Genomic DNA, 15,104 nt, shown 5'->3' on the forward strand with positions numbered 1-15,104 from the left:
CTAATTGGGCATTTAGTGTACCAAATTACAAAATTTTAAAACAATAATTACAAAGTTTTAGAATTTTTTTTCTGAGATGAACAAAAAAGTTTTTTGTTTATATGCCGTAAATCGGACATTTTGTAAAAGTAAAATAGTGAAATTTGGTAGACTCGTTCCTTCCTGATTACGGATTTATTTTACCAAATTACAAAAGTTTACAATAAAAATTTAAAATTGTGGAATTTTTATTTTCGAAGACTTTTTAATTACACACAGTAAGTCGGACAATTTTAACAGTAAAATAGTGAAATTTGGTTGACTTATTCCTTCCTAGATGTGTATTTAGTGTACCAAATTTCAAAATTTTGGAACCAAAATTACAAATTTTGTAAATTTTAATTTTCTAGGATCAGCAAAAAATTCAAAATTTTCGTTTATGCGCCGTAAGTCGCTCAATTGTAACGATGAGACAGTGAAATTTGGTGGATTTGCTCCTTGCTAATTGGGCATTTAGTGTACCAAATTACAAAATTTTAAAACAATAATTACAAAGTTTTAGAATTTTTTTTCTGAGATGAACAAAAAAGTTTTTTGTTTATATGCCGTAAATCGGACATTTTGTAAAAGTAAAATAGTGAAATTTGGTAGACTCGTTCCTAGACTAGCAAAAAAATCAAAATTTTTGATTTAGACGCAGTATATAGGACAATTTTAAAAGTAAAATAGTGAAATTTGGTACATCTATTCCTTCTTAGATGTGTATTTAGTGTACCAAATTTCAAAATTTTGGAACCAAAATTACAAATTTTGGGAATTTTAATTTTCTAGGACAAGCAAAAAATTCAAAATTTTCGTTTATGCGCCGTCGCTCAATTTGAACGATAAAACCGTGAAATTTGGTGGACTTGTTCCTTGCTAATTGGGCATTTAGTGTATCAAATTACAAAATTTTGAAACAAAAATTACAAATTTTAGGTTTTTTCGCGATAAGCGAAAAATTCAAAATTTTGTATTTATACGCCGTACTTAAATCGGACAATTTTAACAGTAAAGCAGTGACTACTAGTAAGGCCCCCTGAGAATACTTTGTTTTTTTAATCATTTTGCCCCGGTTTTCAAGGTTACTTTTGAAAAGTTAAAATTTTTTAACAAACCCTGCATTTCTGACCCACAGAAAAAAGGCGTATGAAGGCAACAATTCTGAACCAAAATTTCGAAACAAAAATTTTCCACCTCATAAAATAATGGAGTTAAGACAAAAAACGGTAGCCAATCCGGAAGCTGAACAGAATTTGAAAATCGGTAACTATGGACACGTACTATCGTCTGCATATTTACCATCTGTATTGCTGTCGGCACCCTCCCTTGCTCTCTGGGTCATGAGTTCTGGGACACCCTGTATATCACCCCTTATAAAATTTAATAGAAATCTCCAAAAATAATACAATATTCATGAATGAATCTAGATTATATTCTTTAGGTAGTCCAATCGTCAGAATATTATAGCATGCAAAAATAAATAAAATAATTTATATAATAATAAAATAAAAATAAAAAATGTATCAATTTCTTTATTAAAATCGCATTAATTCACCAAAGTCTGATCAGAACTGCAAACAAGATTTTAGAAATAACTAAGTTTAAACTACTGTTTGGCGTTTCTTATCTTTCAGTCAAATTATAGTCTCTTAATAGGTGGCAATTTCGACTTGAAGCCTGTGCTTCATCATGAAACTTAAAATACATTTCTCCCACACATCATCCTCTTCTAAACTGTAAAGTAACCATAGCCTTCTGGCTGCTGCAACTTATTATTTTCTCACATAGAACAACCACATGTCTTTTGCCATCATCACATAGTTCAACTTGAAATTCATTTTCATTTGGTTACATTTCCCTTATATGTTTTGGATGAATTTCCATTAACTATAGTTGCTTTGGCATCTCCAATAGTGACTTTGTCAGTCATTTTGGTTGACAGTCTTCCTCTTTGTATTAAACGAATTTCTATTAATGCACGTGTTAACAGTAACATTTTATTTTTTAAATATAGGTATCTACCATAAAAACATGGTAAAATGGTTAAAATATTTGCTTTTTAAAACATGAACTTGTTTGAACGAAACCGTTTTGATTTTATGCTAAAGTGGCCCAAAAAAAACGGTAAAAAGGCGAATTTTAACTTTTAATTAAAAGTTTAGTTAAAATAGGGGTAAAGTGCTTAAAAAACAAAGTATTCTGAAGTGGCCCAACAGAAAAACAGAGGAAAAAGACGAATTTTAAGTGTTTTTAAATGGTAACTTTTCTTGGCCAAAACCGCATTCACGTTTGATAAAACAAGATATATTTCTTAAAATTTTGACTTTTTAAAAAAGAGTGACTTCGAAAAAACGGGCAATTTCTTTAAAAAATTTTACCTTTGCAAAAGTTACCTTAAAAACGGCAAAATGATTAAAAAAACAAAGTGTTCTGAAGGGGTCACCAAATTTCACTGCTTTACTGTTAAAATTGTTCGACTTAAGTATGGCGTTTAAAATTACAAAATTTTGAAACAAAAATTACATAGGATAAGCGAAAAATTCAAAATTTTGTAATTTTATCGTTAAAATTGACCGACTTACAGCGCATTAACGAAAATTTTGAATTTTTTGCTTATCCTAGAAAATTAAAATTCTCAAAATTTGAAATTTTTGTCCCAAATTTTTAAAACTTTAAAACTAAATACACTAAACACACATCTAGGAAGGAATAAGTCAACCAAATTTCACTATTTTACTGTTAAAATTGTCCGACTTACTGTATGTAATTAAAAGTCTTCGAAAATAAAAATTCCACAATTTTAATTTTTTTTTGTAAACTTTTGTAATTTGGTAAAATAAATCCGTAATCACGAAGGAACGAGTCTACCAAATTTCACTATTTTATTTTTACAAAATGTCCGATTTACGGCATATAAACAAAAAACTTTTTTGTTCATCTTAGAAAAAAAATTCTAAAACTTTGTAATTATTGTTTTAAAATTTTGTAATTTGGTACACTAAATGCCCAATTAGCAAGGAGCAAATCCACCAAATTTCACTGTCTCATCGTTACAATTGAGCGACTTACGGCGCATAAACGAAAATTTTGAATTTTTTGCTTATCCTAGAAAATTAAAATTCTCAAAATTTGAAATTTTTGTCCCAAATTTTTAAAACTTTAAAACTAAATTACACTAAATACACTAAATACACATCTAGGAAGGAATAAGTCAACCAAATTTCACTATTTTACTGTTAAAATTGTCCGACTTACTGTGTGTAATTAAAAAGTCTTCGAAAATAAAAATTCCACAATTTTAATTTTTTTTTGTAAACTTTTGTAATTTGGTAAAATAAATCCGTAATCAGGAAGGAACGAGTCTATCAAATTTCACTATTTTACTTTTACAAAATGTCCGATTTACGGCATATAAACAAAAAACTTTTTTGTTCATCTCAGAAAAAAAATTCTAAAACTTTGTAATTATTGTTTTAAAATTTTGTAATTTGGTACACTAAATGCCCAATTAGCAAGGAGCAAATCCACCAAATTTCACTGTCTCATCGTTACAATTGAGCGACTTACGACGCATAAACGAAAATTTTGAATTTTTTGCTGATCCTAGAAAATTAAAATTTACAAAATTTGTAATTTTGGTTCCAAAATTTTGAAATTTGGTACACTAAATACACATCTAGGAAGGAATAAGTGTATCAAATTTCACTATTTTACTTTTAAAATTGTCCTATGTACTGCGTCTAAATCGACAATTTTGATTTCTTTGCTAGACTTCGAAAATAAAAATTCCAAAATTTTAACCTTTCATTCTAAAATTTCGTAATTTTGTACAACAAATCCGTAATTAGAAAGGAACGAGTCTATCAAATTTCATTGTTTTATCGTTAAAATTGTCCGACTTACGGCGGATAAGTGAAAATTTTGAATTTTTCTCTCATCTCAGAAGAAAAAATTAGAAAAATTTTCACTTTTTGTTCCCCAATTTTGTAATTTAGTATACTGAATACACTTCTAGAAAGGAACATGTCCACCAACTTTGTAATTTTTGTTTCAAAATTTCACTGTTTTAGCGTCAAAACTGTCAGATAAATTAAATTTTGTATTTTTTGCTCGTCTTCGAAAATAAAAATTCCAAAATTTTAACCTTTTGTTTTAAAATTTTGTAACTTGGTACAGTAAATTAATCCCTAATTAGAAAGGAACAAGTCCACTAAATTTCTCTGTTTTATCGTTAAAATTGATTGAATTACGGAGCATAAACGGAAATTTTGGATTTTGTGCTCATTATTGCAGTTGGTAAAATTTATTGTTAGAAGGTTTTTCCCGAGTTTGAATAAAAAGGCGTCCAAAAAAACGGGGAAAAGGTTATAAAAGCAATAAAAATCGGCAATCAGAACGAGAAACGCGTTTATTACCAAAAGCAAGCTTTTGGTTCTATTCAATGGCAACATCAAAATCTTGGCACAAATTTAACTTTAACATTCTCTTTGGTTCTAAGCACAACATCCATAACAAAAGCAACCCGCTCCGGCGTATCTACCGCCTCTAATCTAAAATTTCCTAAAATCGCGCAAAAAACGCTCTTCAACTCCAACATGGAAAACTTCTGCCCGAGACAATTCCGCGGTCCTGCGCTAAACGGCAAATAGGCAAACGCGTGTCGCTTTCTACAGTTCTCAGGAAGAAAGCGATCAGGATCGAATTTCTCAGGCTCAGGAAACAGCTCAGGATTCCGATGGAGATCGAAGATGCTAATCTGCACAAATGTGCCTTTCTTCAGTTTGTAACCAGAGCAAACAACGTCTTCGCCCAACGTCCTTGCAATGCGAGGGACACTCGGGTACAGTCTAAGAACTTCTTTGATGCAACGCTCGAGGTAGTGAAGTTCGCGGAGGTCTTCATAGGTGGGTGGTTTAGTGGAGTCGCCAAGAACTCTCTGCATTTCTTGTAGAACTTCATCCTGCAATTTCGGTAAGACGGAGGTGCAGTCTTCGTATTTACTTACCTGGATTTCGGGATGGCAAGCAAACTCCATGAGTCCGAAGGAAATTGCGGCGGTGATGGTGTTGTGGCCTCCGAATAACAAACCGTCCACTTCTTCACAGATGCCGAGGTGGTCAATCGCACCTTCCATCTTCCTCTTCAGGAGAAGATCAAGTATTGTCTTTTTCTCCACGCTTTGGCGGCGTTGCTCTTCTCCTTTGACTGCCAGATCAGTGAAGCGATGCAGATTTCTAAGAACTTTCCACTCTCTGAAGAAGTTCGTGGTGAAGAAATAAATCCAATTGACGAGTAAATATAGATTTTGATTCCGATGACTCACAAAGTTAGAAAGGTGACTATGGGCTTCGAGGTATTTGTTGGCTGGACTAACTTTCGTCCCCAGGACCGTTTCTATAACACCAAATGAAGAAAAGTCCGAGGAGGATCGTTTTTACCTTCGATGGTTTGCAGAGCGAACTCGCCGATGATCTCATTGACCTCAGTGTGAGGTTTCCCCACTTCTTTCTTCAGAGTCTCAACTAGCTCAAGCGTCTTTTCATTGAACACTCCGATGAAATCTCGAAGAAGTCTGTAATGGAACGTTGGTAGTAAAACCTTCCGGCGGGGCCTCCATATCTTCACCGGGCCCACTAGAGCACCATTTCTTAACCACCCGCGGACGCTGTTGTACAAAATAGGCTTCTCGAGGTGTTTGCTGTTGGCCAACACCAACTTTATGTCTTCAGGGTGAAGAATTAAACACACCGCCACCGGACCCATCCACTGTTTGCAGATGGGGAAGTAATGAAGACTGTACCGCCGGAAGACCTGAAAACCCTTTTCTGTTTTTCACTAACAGGGTTGTACTTAGGGGGAATTTACCTCTGCAAGCTAGGATGGACTTTACGTTGCCCCAAAGAAAACTTTCAGTTGGGGGACCTGGAACTTTGTGCACATGGTACAAAATGACGGCGTAGCGTCGAATTCGTTTCAAGAAGCGGAGGAGGAAATAGAAGAGCAACGTGAGGAGTGCGGCTGTCGAAAAGAAGTTCATGGTGTCTTCGAGTTTATAAACTAAACTTGAAAAATTCTCAGCTCTTTTTATAACACTTATTCGATCCTAAGTTGAAGTGATGTTTCAATCATTTCAGTTAAGGCTTCTAGGTACATTAAAATCTACTTTTTCTTATCTAGTTTCATCTACCGAACTTTGGCAATTTTTCAAACACCTTTGGAAAAATTTCTTTGGTTACTTAATGCTAACATTTTGTACTTTTATGTGTTGGCAGTTGTATCTGTCTATATCTAAACTAGCTGTATCTATAACATCCAAAACTTTGCTCACAATTCTCGTAAATATGAACAAACGATAATTTTCGGTGCTCCATATCATCTCCGCCATCGTTTTTCTCGTTGAAAATCTCCAAAATTGAAAAAAAACAACGCGACTATAAAAAAAAATAATAAAATTTTCGTTTTTTGACTGCCTCTCTTAAACCCCTTGTCCTACCGATCTGAAATTTGGACGGGCGATAGCCTTCAATCTCCTCTTTCGATTGATGTATAATTTGTAGCGATTCAAATTCGCCTTAACGCGATTTTAACGAAAACGTTATCAGATCAGTAGCGGTCGGTACGCCATTTTGTTCTGCTGACGGGGCTGCAGAATGCGTTGAACCCGTTGAGGTTAAACTCTCCCAAAGTAACACTTCTTTTAGGGCTCCAACATCCTCCAGGACTCCTCCATCGCTGAAATAACGCGTTAGTTTGGTTCGTTCTTTGTTTGGGGCCGAGCAATCATCATATTTCTCTTTTACCTGCTCCAAGGGGGCTGCCTGGGCACCAGTCACCTCAGTTTTTGTGTCTACGTTCTAATTTCCATCGTTTAGTCGTTTAATTCCTGGAATTTAGGAAGTTTCACATTTGTAAACAGACCATATAACCTCACTTTTGACTACTGTCATCCGGATGTCATCTGGGTCAGTTGGTTACTTTGGTTATGGTAGGTTGGCAGTACCGTCTTTTGTGGCGTACTTGGGCGCGAAATGAATGAGAATCCTAAAAATTAGGAATTAAAAAATACACAAAGAAATAGGAAGAATGGAGTGAAAGAATTGGTAACGGCAGAGAACTGACAATTAAAATAAGCGAAAAAGAATTTTTGAACTGAAAATTAAGGAGCGAATTTCTAGAAAATAAAACGAAAAAAATCTCAACTTTCAAATCTGTCCAAGTTTCCAAGATATCACGTTTTGCCGACAACGCAAATCTTTAATCGGCCATAACTTTGTTATTTCTTGACGTACGAAAAAAACTAAAACAGATTTGGATTCAGCGTGAAATTCTGCACAGATTGAGTTTTAATAACGTATAATTGCTCCAACCATAAGCGAGAAATTGACCAAATTAGAGACAACAACTCAAAAACAAATATAGTTTCTGATTTTTCGTTTATATAGGTATAAATTTAGCTTTCACGATACAACATTGAAATTTAAGGAAGTTATTAATTTTGACTTGGTTGTTAACTGAGCTAAAATTCAAAATTATACAACAAAAGTGGCTGATTTTAGATTTTCTTTTTATTTTTTGATAAGCGATTTTTGTATCGAATCTTGTAATTTTGGTAATTTTAACGCCAAAGCAATCAAATTTTAAGCATTTTTCAATTTATACTTAAGTAATAACCGTGCTAAATTTTAAAACTATAAAATGAAAGAGACTAATTTTGGAATTTCTTATTTAGAGGAAGAACAAAAGAACCATTTTTCATTAAAATGCATATAAACTTGGCAATTTTAACACCAATGGAGTCAAATATGGAGCAATGACTAATTTGGACTTTATTAATAATTGCAATAATTACACAATTATAGACCGAAAGAAACAATTTTGGGAATTTTTTGTTTCGAGGATGAATAAATAAACAATTTTTTTATTAAAAAGCGCTTAACTTTAGTAATTGTAGTGCCAAAGAAATCAAATATGGAGAAATTACTAAATTAGAATTAATTAATAATTGTGTTAAATTACAAAATTATAGACCGGAACAGACAAATTTTGTAATTTTTTATTTTGAGAATGAACAAAAAAAATTTTTTACTAAAAGCATATAACTTTGGCAATTTAAGGACCAATGCAATCAAATTGGAGAAATTACTAAATTGGACTTGATTAATAATTGTGCTAAATTACAAAATTATAGACCGGAAGAGACAAATTTTGGAATTTTTTATTTTAAGAATGAACAAAAAACATCTTTTTCACTAAAATGCGTATAATTTTGGCAATTTTAACGCCAATGCAATCAAATTTTTAGAAATTACTAAGTTGGTCTTGAATAATACCTGTGCTTAATTACAAAATTATAAACCGGAAGAGACAAATTTTGGTATTTTTTATTTGGAGGTTGGACAAAAATAATATTTTTTTGTAAAAAACGCGTGTAACTCTGGCAATTGTAACGCAAAGCAATAAAATTTGGAGAAATTACTAATTTAGACTTGATTAATAACATCGCAATTGCAAAATTATAGACCAAAAAAAACAAATTTTGGAATTTTTTTAGTTGGAGGAAAAACCAAAAAACATTGTTTTCACTAAAATGCATATAACTCTGGTAATTTTAACGCTAATGCAATCAAATTTAGAGAAATTACTAATTTGGACTTGATTAATAATTGTGCTAAATTACAAAATTATAAACCGGAAGAGACAAATTTTGGAATTTTTTGTTTAAAGAATAAACAAAAAACTTTTTTTTTGTTAAAAAGCTTGTACCTCTAGTAATTTTTACGCTACAACAATTAAATTGGGGGAAGTTACTAAATTAGACTCATTTAATAACTGTGCTAATTTGCGAAATTGTAGACTGAAAGAGACAAATTTTGGAATTTTTTATTTGGAGGAAGAACCAAAAAAACAATTTGTTCACTAAAATGCATATAACTCTGGTAATTTTAACGCTAATGCAATCAAATTTAGAGAAATTACTAATTTGGAATTGATTAATAATTGTGCTAAATTACAAAATTATAGACCGGAAGAGACACATTTTGGAATTTTTTATTTGAAGGATGAACAAAAAACATTTTTTTTGTTAAAAAGCTTGTACCTCTGGTAATTTTTACGCTACAACAATTAAATTGGGGGAAGTTACTAAATTAGACTCATTTAATAACTGTGTTAATTTGCAAAATTGTAGACTGAAAGAGACAAATTTTGGAATTTTTTATTTGGAGGAAGAACCAAAAAACAATTTGTTCACTAAAATGCATATTACTCGGACAATTTTAACGCCAATGCAATCAAATTTGGAGAAATTATTAATTTGGACTTGATTAATAGTTGTGTCAAATTACAAAATTATAGACCGGAAGAGACAAATTTTGGATTTTTTTTTTATTTGAAGGATGAGCGAAAAAAAATTTAATTTGTTAAAAAGCGTGTAACTCTGGCAATTTTAATGCCAAAGCAATCAAACTTGGAGAAATTATTAATTTGGACTTGATTAATAATTGTGCAAAATTGCAAAATTATGGGCCAAAAGAGACAAATTTTAGAATTTTTTATTTGAAAAATAAACAAAAAGTTTTTTTTTATTGAAACGAGTGTAACTCGGGCATTTTTGACACCAAAGCAACCAAATTTGGAGGAGTTACTAATTTAGACCTGTGCTAAACAGAAACAAATAGTTTTTCCAGTTATTTCCAGTACAAAATTTTCCTTTTTTACTCCTTTTTTAATGTTCTGAAGTAATTTATTTTTTCTGAATTATTATTATAATTATTATGTAAACTGCGCTTTGACGGGCCCAAACCAAATCGAAGCCCGCGGAGCCTTTTTTAAACCCCCTCGGACTAAATAGTGTGTATTACTGGTTGCATAGCCACACGCTCTTGACCTTCAACACTACAGTGATCTTTATTACCGACACTTTCAATGTCAATAGTCCAATAGTGTCACTGTCACTCCAAAACTTTGAGGTTAATTCCATCTTTCGCACGATTTCACCGTGAAAATGCTCAAAACAATCACCTCCAAGTGCCTCCGCAGCAGTGCCATCAGCGACGCGCTCAGTCTAACCTGGCGACGATACGCCGGTCATTCAAAATGGCAAAATATCCGCCACACCAAAGCGGCCAAAGACGGAGCTCGATCAGCGCTGTTCACCAAACTAGGCCGCCAAATCAAAGTCGCCATTCAAGGTAATTTAGCCCCCTGGTGTTCTAATTTTAACCTTTGTTTTTTAGAAGGGGGCTCGAGCGACCCCAAAAAGAACCTCCAACTAGAAAACGTAATGGAGCAGTGCCGGCGAGTCAGCATGCCCACCGCCACCATGCAAAGCGTCATCAAGAGCTGCGAAAACGACAAGTCCAACACCAAACCCCACTTGCTTGAATTAAAGTGAGTCTTTCCGCCCCCTCAAATAGAGGTGCGTCAAATTTGAGTATCATGCATAGCAAAAAAATTTCAAACGTATGTCATAATTTTGGGCTAATTCTGTGCTAATTTGGGCTGCAATTTTGGAATTCTGTGCTCTTTTCGTTTTTGAGTTATTTCAAAAAACGTGCAGGAAATAGAAGGCAACGCAAAATACAGATTTCAACGAATTTTCTTTAATGAAGCGTTAAGTTTGAGCATCATGCATCACAGTGCTAAACTTTTGGTTCGTCTTTGTATAAAATTTTCATAAATTTGAGTTTTTTGAGCCAGAATTTTGTGATTCTGCATAGTTAATAAACTTGTCAAAAGCTGTAATCTCTCTTATATCTCTCAAATTATCAGAATTAAGAATTTTAGTTAAAAATCTTCAAATTTTTTGGTTCTTTTTCGTCTAAAAATTTCTAAAACTCGAGTTTTTTGTGTCATAATTTTGTGATTTTGCACATTAAATAAACATTTTAAAAGCAGTATTCTCCGCATATTTCATTGCAGAATCTCAAAAATTACCAGAGTTACGAATTTTAGTTAAAAATCTTCAAAATTGTTGATTCTTTTTCGTATAAAAATTTCCAAAATTTGAGTTTTTTTGTGGCATAATTTTATGATTTTGCACAGTTAATAAACATGTCAAAAGCTGTATTCTCCCCAAATTTCATTGCGATATCTCAAAAATTATCAGAATTACGAATTTTAGTTAAAAATCTTCAAAACTTTTGGTCCATTTTCATAATAAAATTCCAAAATTCGAGTTTTTTGTGCCACAATTTTGTAATTTTGCACAGTTAATAAACAGGTCACAAGCTGTAATCTCCCCAAAGGTCATTGCAAAATCTCAAAAATTACCAGAATTACGAATTTTAGTTAAAAATCTTCAAAACTTTTGGTTCTTTTTCATATTAAATTTCCAAAATTTGAGTTTTTTGTCCTATAATTTTGTAATTTTGCACAATTAATAAACATGTCAAAATCTGCAATCTCCTTAAATTTTATTGCAAAATCTTTAAAATTATCAGAATTACGAATTTTAGTTAAAAATCTTTAAAACTTTTGGTTCATTTTTATATTAAAATTCCAAAATTCGAGTTTTTGTTGCCATAATTTTGTAATTTTACACAGTTAATAAACAGGTCACAAGCTGTAATCTCCCCAAATTTAATTGCAAAATCTCAAAAATTATCAAAGTTACGAATTTTAGTTAAAAATCTTCAAAACTTTTGGTTCTTTTTCATATTAAATTTCCAAAATTTGAGTTTTTGTCCTATAATTTTGTAATTTTGCACAATTAATAAACATGTCAAAATCTGCAATCTCCTTAAATTTCATTGCAAAATCTTAAAAATTACCAGAGTTTTTTTGTGCCACAATTTTTGTGACATAATTTTGTGATTTTGCACAGTTAATAAATATGTCAAAAGCTGAATTCTCCCCAAATTTCATTGCGATATCTCAAAAATTATCAGAATTACGAATTTTAGTTAAAAATCTTCAAAACTTTTGGTCCATTTTCATAATAAAATTCCAAAATTCGAGTTTTTTGTGCCACAATTTTGTAATTTTGCACAGTTAATAAACAGGTCACAAGCTGTAATCTCCCCAAAGGTCATTGCAAAATCTCAAAAATTACCAGAATTACGAATTTTAGTTAAAAATCTTTAAAACTTTTGGTTCATTTTTATATTAAAATTCCAAAATTCGAGTTTTTTGTGCCATAATTTTGTAATTTTACACAGTTAATAAACAGGTCACAAGCTGTAATCTTCCCAAATTTCATTGCAAAATCTCAAAAATTACCAGAATTACGAATTTTAGTTAAAAATCTTCAAAATTTTTGGTTCTTTCTCGTACAAAAATTTTTATAACTGGAGTTTTTTGTGTTATAATTTTGTGATTTTGCACAGTTAATAAACATGTCAAAAGCTGTAAACTCCCTAAGTTTTATTGCAAAATCTCAAAAATTACTAGAATTACGAATTTTACTTAAAAATATTTAACATTTTTGGTTCTTTTTGGTATAAAAATTTCCAAAATTTGAGTTTTTTCTGTCATAATTTTGTGATTTTGCTCCGTTAATAAACATTTCAAAAGCTGTATTTTCCCCAAATTTCATTGCGACATCTCAAAAATTATCAGAATTACGAATTTTAGTTAAAAGTTTTCAAAACTTTTGGTTCTTTTTTGTATAAAATTTTTCAAAATTTGAGTTTTTGTGCTGTAATTTTGTAATTTTGCTCAGTTAATAAACAGGTCAAAAGCTCTAATTTCCCTAAGTTTTATTGCAAAATCTCGAAAATTACCAGAGTTACGAATTTTAGTTAAAATTCTTCAAAATTTTTGGTTCGCCTTTGTATACAATTTTCCAAAGTTCAAGTTTTTTGTGCCATAATTTTGTAATTTTGCACAATTAATAAACATGTCAAAATCTGTAATCTCCCCAAATTTTATTGCAAAATCTCGAAAATTACCACAATTACGAATTTTAGTTAAAGAAGTTTTGGTTTATTTTCGTATAAAAATTTCCAAAATTTGAGTTTTTGTGCCATAATTTTGTAATTTTGCTCAGTTAATAAACAGGTCAAAAGCTGTAATATCTCTAAGTTTCATTGCAAAATTTCAAAAATTACCAGAATTATGAATTTTACTTAAAAATATTCAACATTTTTGGTTCTTTTTCGTACAAAAATTTCCAAAATTTGAGTTTTTTGTGTCATAATTTTGTGATTTTGGACAGTTAATAAACATCTGAAAAGCTGTATTCTCCGCAAATTTCATTGCAGAATCTCAAAAATTACCAGAGTTACGAATTTTAGTTAAAAATCTTCAAAACTTTTGGTTCGTCTTCGTATAAAATTTTTAAAATTTAAGTTTTTTGTGGCATAATTTTGTGATTTTGCACGGTTAATGAACATCTCAAAAACTGAATTCTCCCCAAATTTCATTGCGATATCTCAAAAAATACCAGAATTACGAATTTTAGTTAAAAATGTTCAAAACTTTTGGTTCGTCTTCGTATAAAAATTTTAAAAATTTAAGTTTTTTGTGGCATAATTTTGTGATTTTGCACAGTTAATGAACATCTCAAAAACTGAATTCTTCCCAAATTTCATTGCGATATCTCAAAAAATACCAGAATTACGAATTTTAGTTAAAAATTTTCAAAATTTTTGGTTCGTCTTCGTTAAAAATTTTAAAAATTTAAGTTTTTTGTTTCATAATTTTGTGATTTTAGACAGTTAATAAACATCTCAAAAGCTGTATTCTCCGTAAATTTCATTGCGGAATCTCAAAAATTACCAGAGTTACGAATTTTAGTTAAAAATCGTCAAAACTTTTGGTTCGTCTTCGTATAAAAATTTAAGTTTTTTGTTGCATAATTTTGTGATGTTACACAGTTAATGAACATCTCAAAAGCTAAATGCTCCCCAAATTTCATTGCGATATCTCAAAAATTATCAGAATTACGAGTTTTAGTTAAAAATCTTCAAAATTTGGTTTTTGTTTTTCGTATAAAAATTTCCAAAATTTAAGTTTTTTGTTTCATAATTTTGTGATTTTAGACAGTTAATAAACATCTCAAAAGCTGTATTCTCCCCAAATTTTATTGCAAAATCTAAAAAATTTTCAAAGTTACGAATTTTAGTAAAAAATGTTCAAAATTTAAATTCAAAGTTTAATCTGAAAATAATATTTACAATTTGTAATCCGTTAAAATCTGTGTTTCAGGTTGCTTCTTCAAATTTGTTTATTGGAATAACTCAGAAACGAAAAGAGCACAAAATTAAAAAATTGCAGCACAGAATAAGCACATAATTATAAGACTATTTTGGTTCATTTTGATCACATGATGCTCAGCGTCAAGTTTGAGCATCATTTTTGTTTCTTAAATAACTTGAAAACGGGCACTTTCCGGTTTGCAGGGGACCTGGAGGCTGCATCATCCTCTGCGAGGTCTTCACCAACAACCTCCACGCATTGCGACAGAACATTTCAACCCTCCTGAGGAAAAACAAAGGGAAGTACAGCGACGGGGGCGGCCTCCACCTGTTCAACCAGAAAGGAATAATAGACGTTGAGAGCGGCGAGAGTGTGGAGGCCGCGACCGACCACGCCATCGAAGCAGGCGCCGAAGACGTCGCCCCCTTGGAAGACAACAGTTTGCGGTTTATCTGCGGGGCGTCGAATTTGAAGCGCGTCGTCGCGGCGCTCGAAGGGTTCAACTACAAGATAACGAGCGCCAGCGTCGAGTTTATCCCTTTGAAGGTGCAGGAGCTGGACGAGGAGGATTTGAAGGTGTGCGCCAGCTTGTGCGAGAAGTTAGAAGCGATGCCTGAGGTGGTCAAACTGTCAGATAATATTGCGTGAATTTATTTGACATAGATACATTCAAGTGGTCTAACATTAAAAATCACAGTGATATCTTAAATGTAATTATTGTATATAAAAATACACTTATTGTACTATTTACATTGTTTGAAACGTATTTCCCCATTTGATTTTGACACTTAGAAGTGAGGTTATGTACAGTGGCTGGAGCCAAGTCCAGTGTGAAATTAGGTCAAACTAAGACGAGCGGAAAATACGTTTTTACAATTATCAGACGGCTGTGGCGGGCCGCTTCCAACTGTTTTTGCTCGTTGTCAAGCTGCTTTGGGTTCCCT

At 31.9% G+C, this 15,104-nt stretch overlaps 3 protein-coding genes across 5 annotated transcripts in view; 1 reads left to right on the forward strand and 2 right to left on the reverse strand.

Annotated features, from left to right (window-relative positions):
- Positions 1-4,411: 4,411 nt before the first annotated feature.
- LOC148180594 (cytochrome P450 4C1-like) lies at positions 4,412-7,002 on the reverse strand. Of its 3 annotated transcripts, none has more exons than XM_088048292.1 (6): positions 6,953-7,002; positions 6,822-6,904; positions 5,887-6,753; positions 5,460-5,846; positions 5,027-5,415; positions 4,412-4,981 (listed from the first exon to the last, which is right to left on the reverse strand). In XM_088048292.1, exons 3-6 carry the CDS (start codon positions 6,056-6,058, stop codon positions 4,472-4,474), a joined length of 1,458 nt encoding a protein of 485 aa, XP_087904418.1. In that variant the 5' UTR covers positions 6,059-6,753; positions 6,822-6,904; positions 6,953-7,002; the 3' UTR covers positions 4,412-4,471. The 3 variants fall into 3 exon arrangements, with proteins under 3 accessions (XP_087904418.1, XP_087904427.1, XP_087904435.1); XM_088048301.1 differs by having other exon boundaries at positions 5,887-6,452; positions 6,515-6,753; positions 6,822-7,002; XM_088048309.1 differs by lacking the exons at positions 6,822-6,904; positions 6,953-7,002 and having other exon boundaries at positions 5,460-5,832; positions 5,887-5,977.
- A 2,921-nt stretch (positions 7,003-9,923) lies between these two features.
- Positions 9,924-14,910, forward strand: LOC148180595 (translational activator of cytochrome c oxidase 1-like). Its single transcript, XM_088049840.1, has 3 exons — positions 9,924-10,211; positions 10,257-10,410; positions 14,364-14,910. The coding sequence occupies exons 1-3, from the start codon at positions 10,025-10,027 to the stop codon at positions 14,806-14,808; spliced, it is 786 nt and encodes a 261-aa protein (XP_087905966.1). The 5' UTR covers positions 9,924-10,024; the 3' UTR covers positions 14,809-14,910.
- Lgr4 (Leucine-rich repeat-containing G protein-coupled receptor 4) overlaps positions 14,796-15,104 on the reverse strand; it is a 154,548-nt gene continuing 154,239 nt past the window's right edge. Inside the window, exon 21 of the mRNA XM_088049831.1 lies at positions 14,796-15,102. Coding sequence (XP_087905957.1) covers positions 15,040-15,102 — 63 coding nt within the window. The 3' untranslated portion in view covers positions 14,796-15,039. The remainder of the gene's footprint in view (positions 15,103-15,104) is intronic.

Source organism: Gnatocerus cornutus, chromosome 1, assembly GCF_029298725.1.
Source record: "Gnatocerus cornutus isolate USDA-ARS CGAHR chromosome 1, icGnaCorn1.1, whole genome shotgun sequence".
NCBI lineage: Eukaryota > Metazoa > Arthropoda > Insecta > Coleoptera > Tenebrionidae > Gnatocerus > Gnatocerus cornutus.

Bases quoted from the DNA above. Each gene is read 5' to 3' on its own strand.
- LOC148180595 (XM_088049840.1), top strand. From the start codon at position 10,025: ATGCTCAAAACAATCACCTCCAAGTGCCTCCGCAGCAGTGCCATCAGC. The intron at 10,212-10,256 runs GTAATTTAGCCC...TTTGTTTTTTAG, and splicing joins AATCAAAGTCGCCATTCAAG to AAGGGGGCTCGAGCGACCCC. The intron at 10,411-14,363 runs GTGAGTCTTTCC...TCCGGTTTGCAG, and splicing joins CCCCACTTGCTTGAATTAAA to GGGACCTGGAGGCTGCATCA.
- LOC148180594 (XM_088048292.1), bottom strand. From the start codon at position 6,058: ATGAACTTCTTTTCGACAGCCGCACTCCTCACGTTGCTCTTCTATTTC. The intron at 5,847-5,886 runs GTAAATTCCCCC...AGTGAAAAACAG, and splicing joins GTCCATCCTAGCTTGCAGAG to AAAAGGGTTTTCAGGTCTTC. The intron at 4,982-5,026 runs GTAAGTAAATAC...CCGAAATTGCAG, and splicing joins CTTGCCATCCCGAAATCCAG to GATGAAGTTCTACAAGAAAT.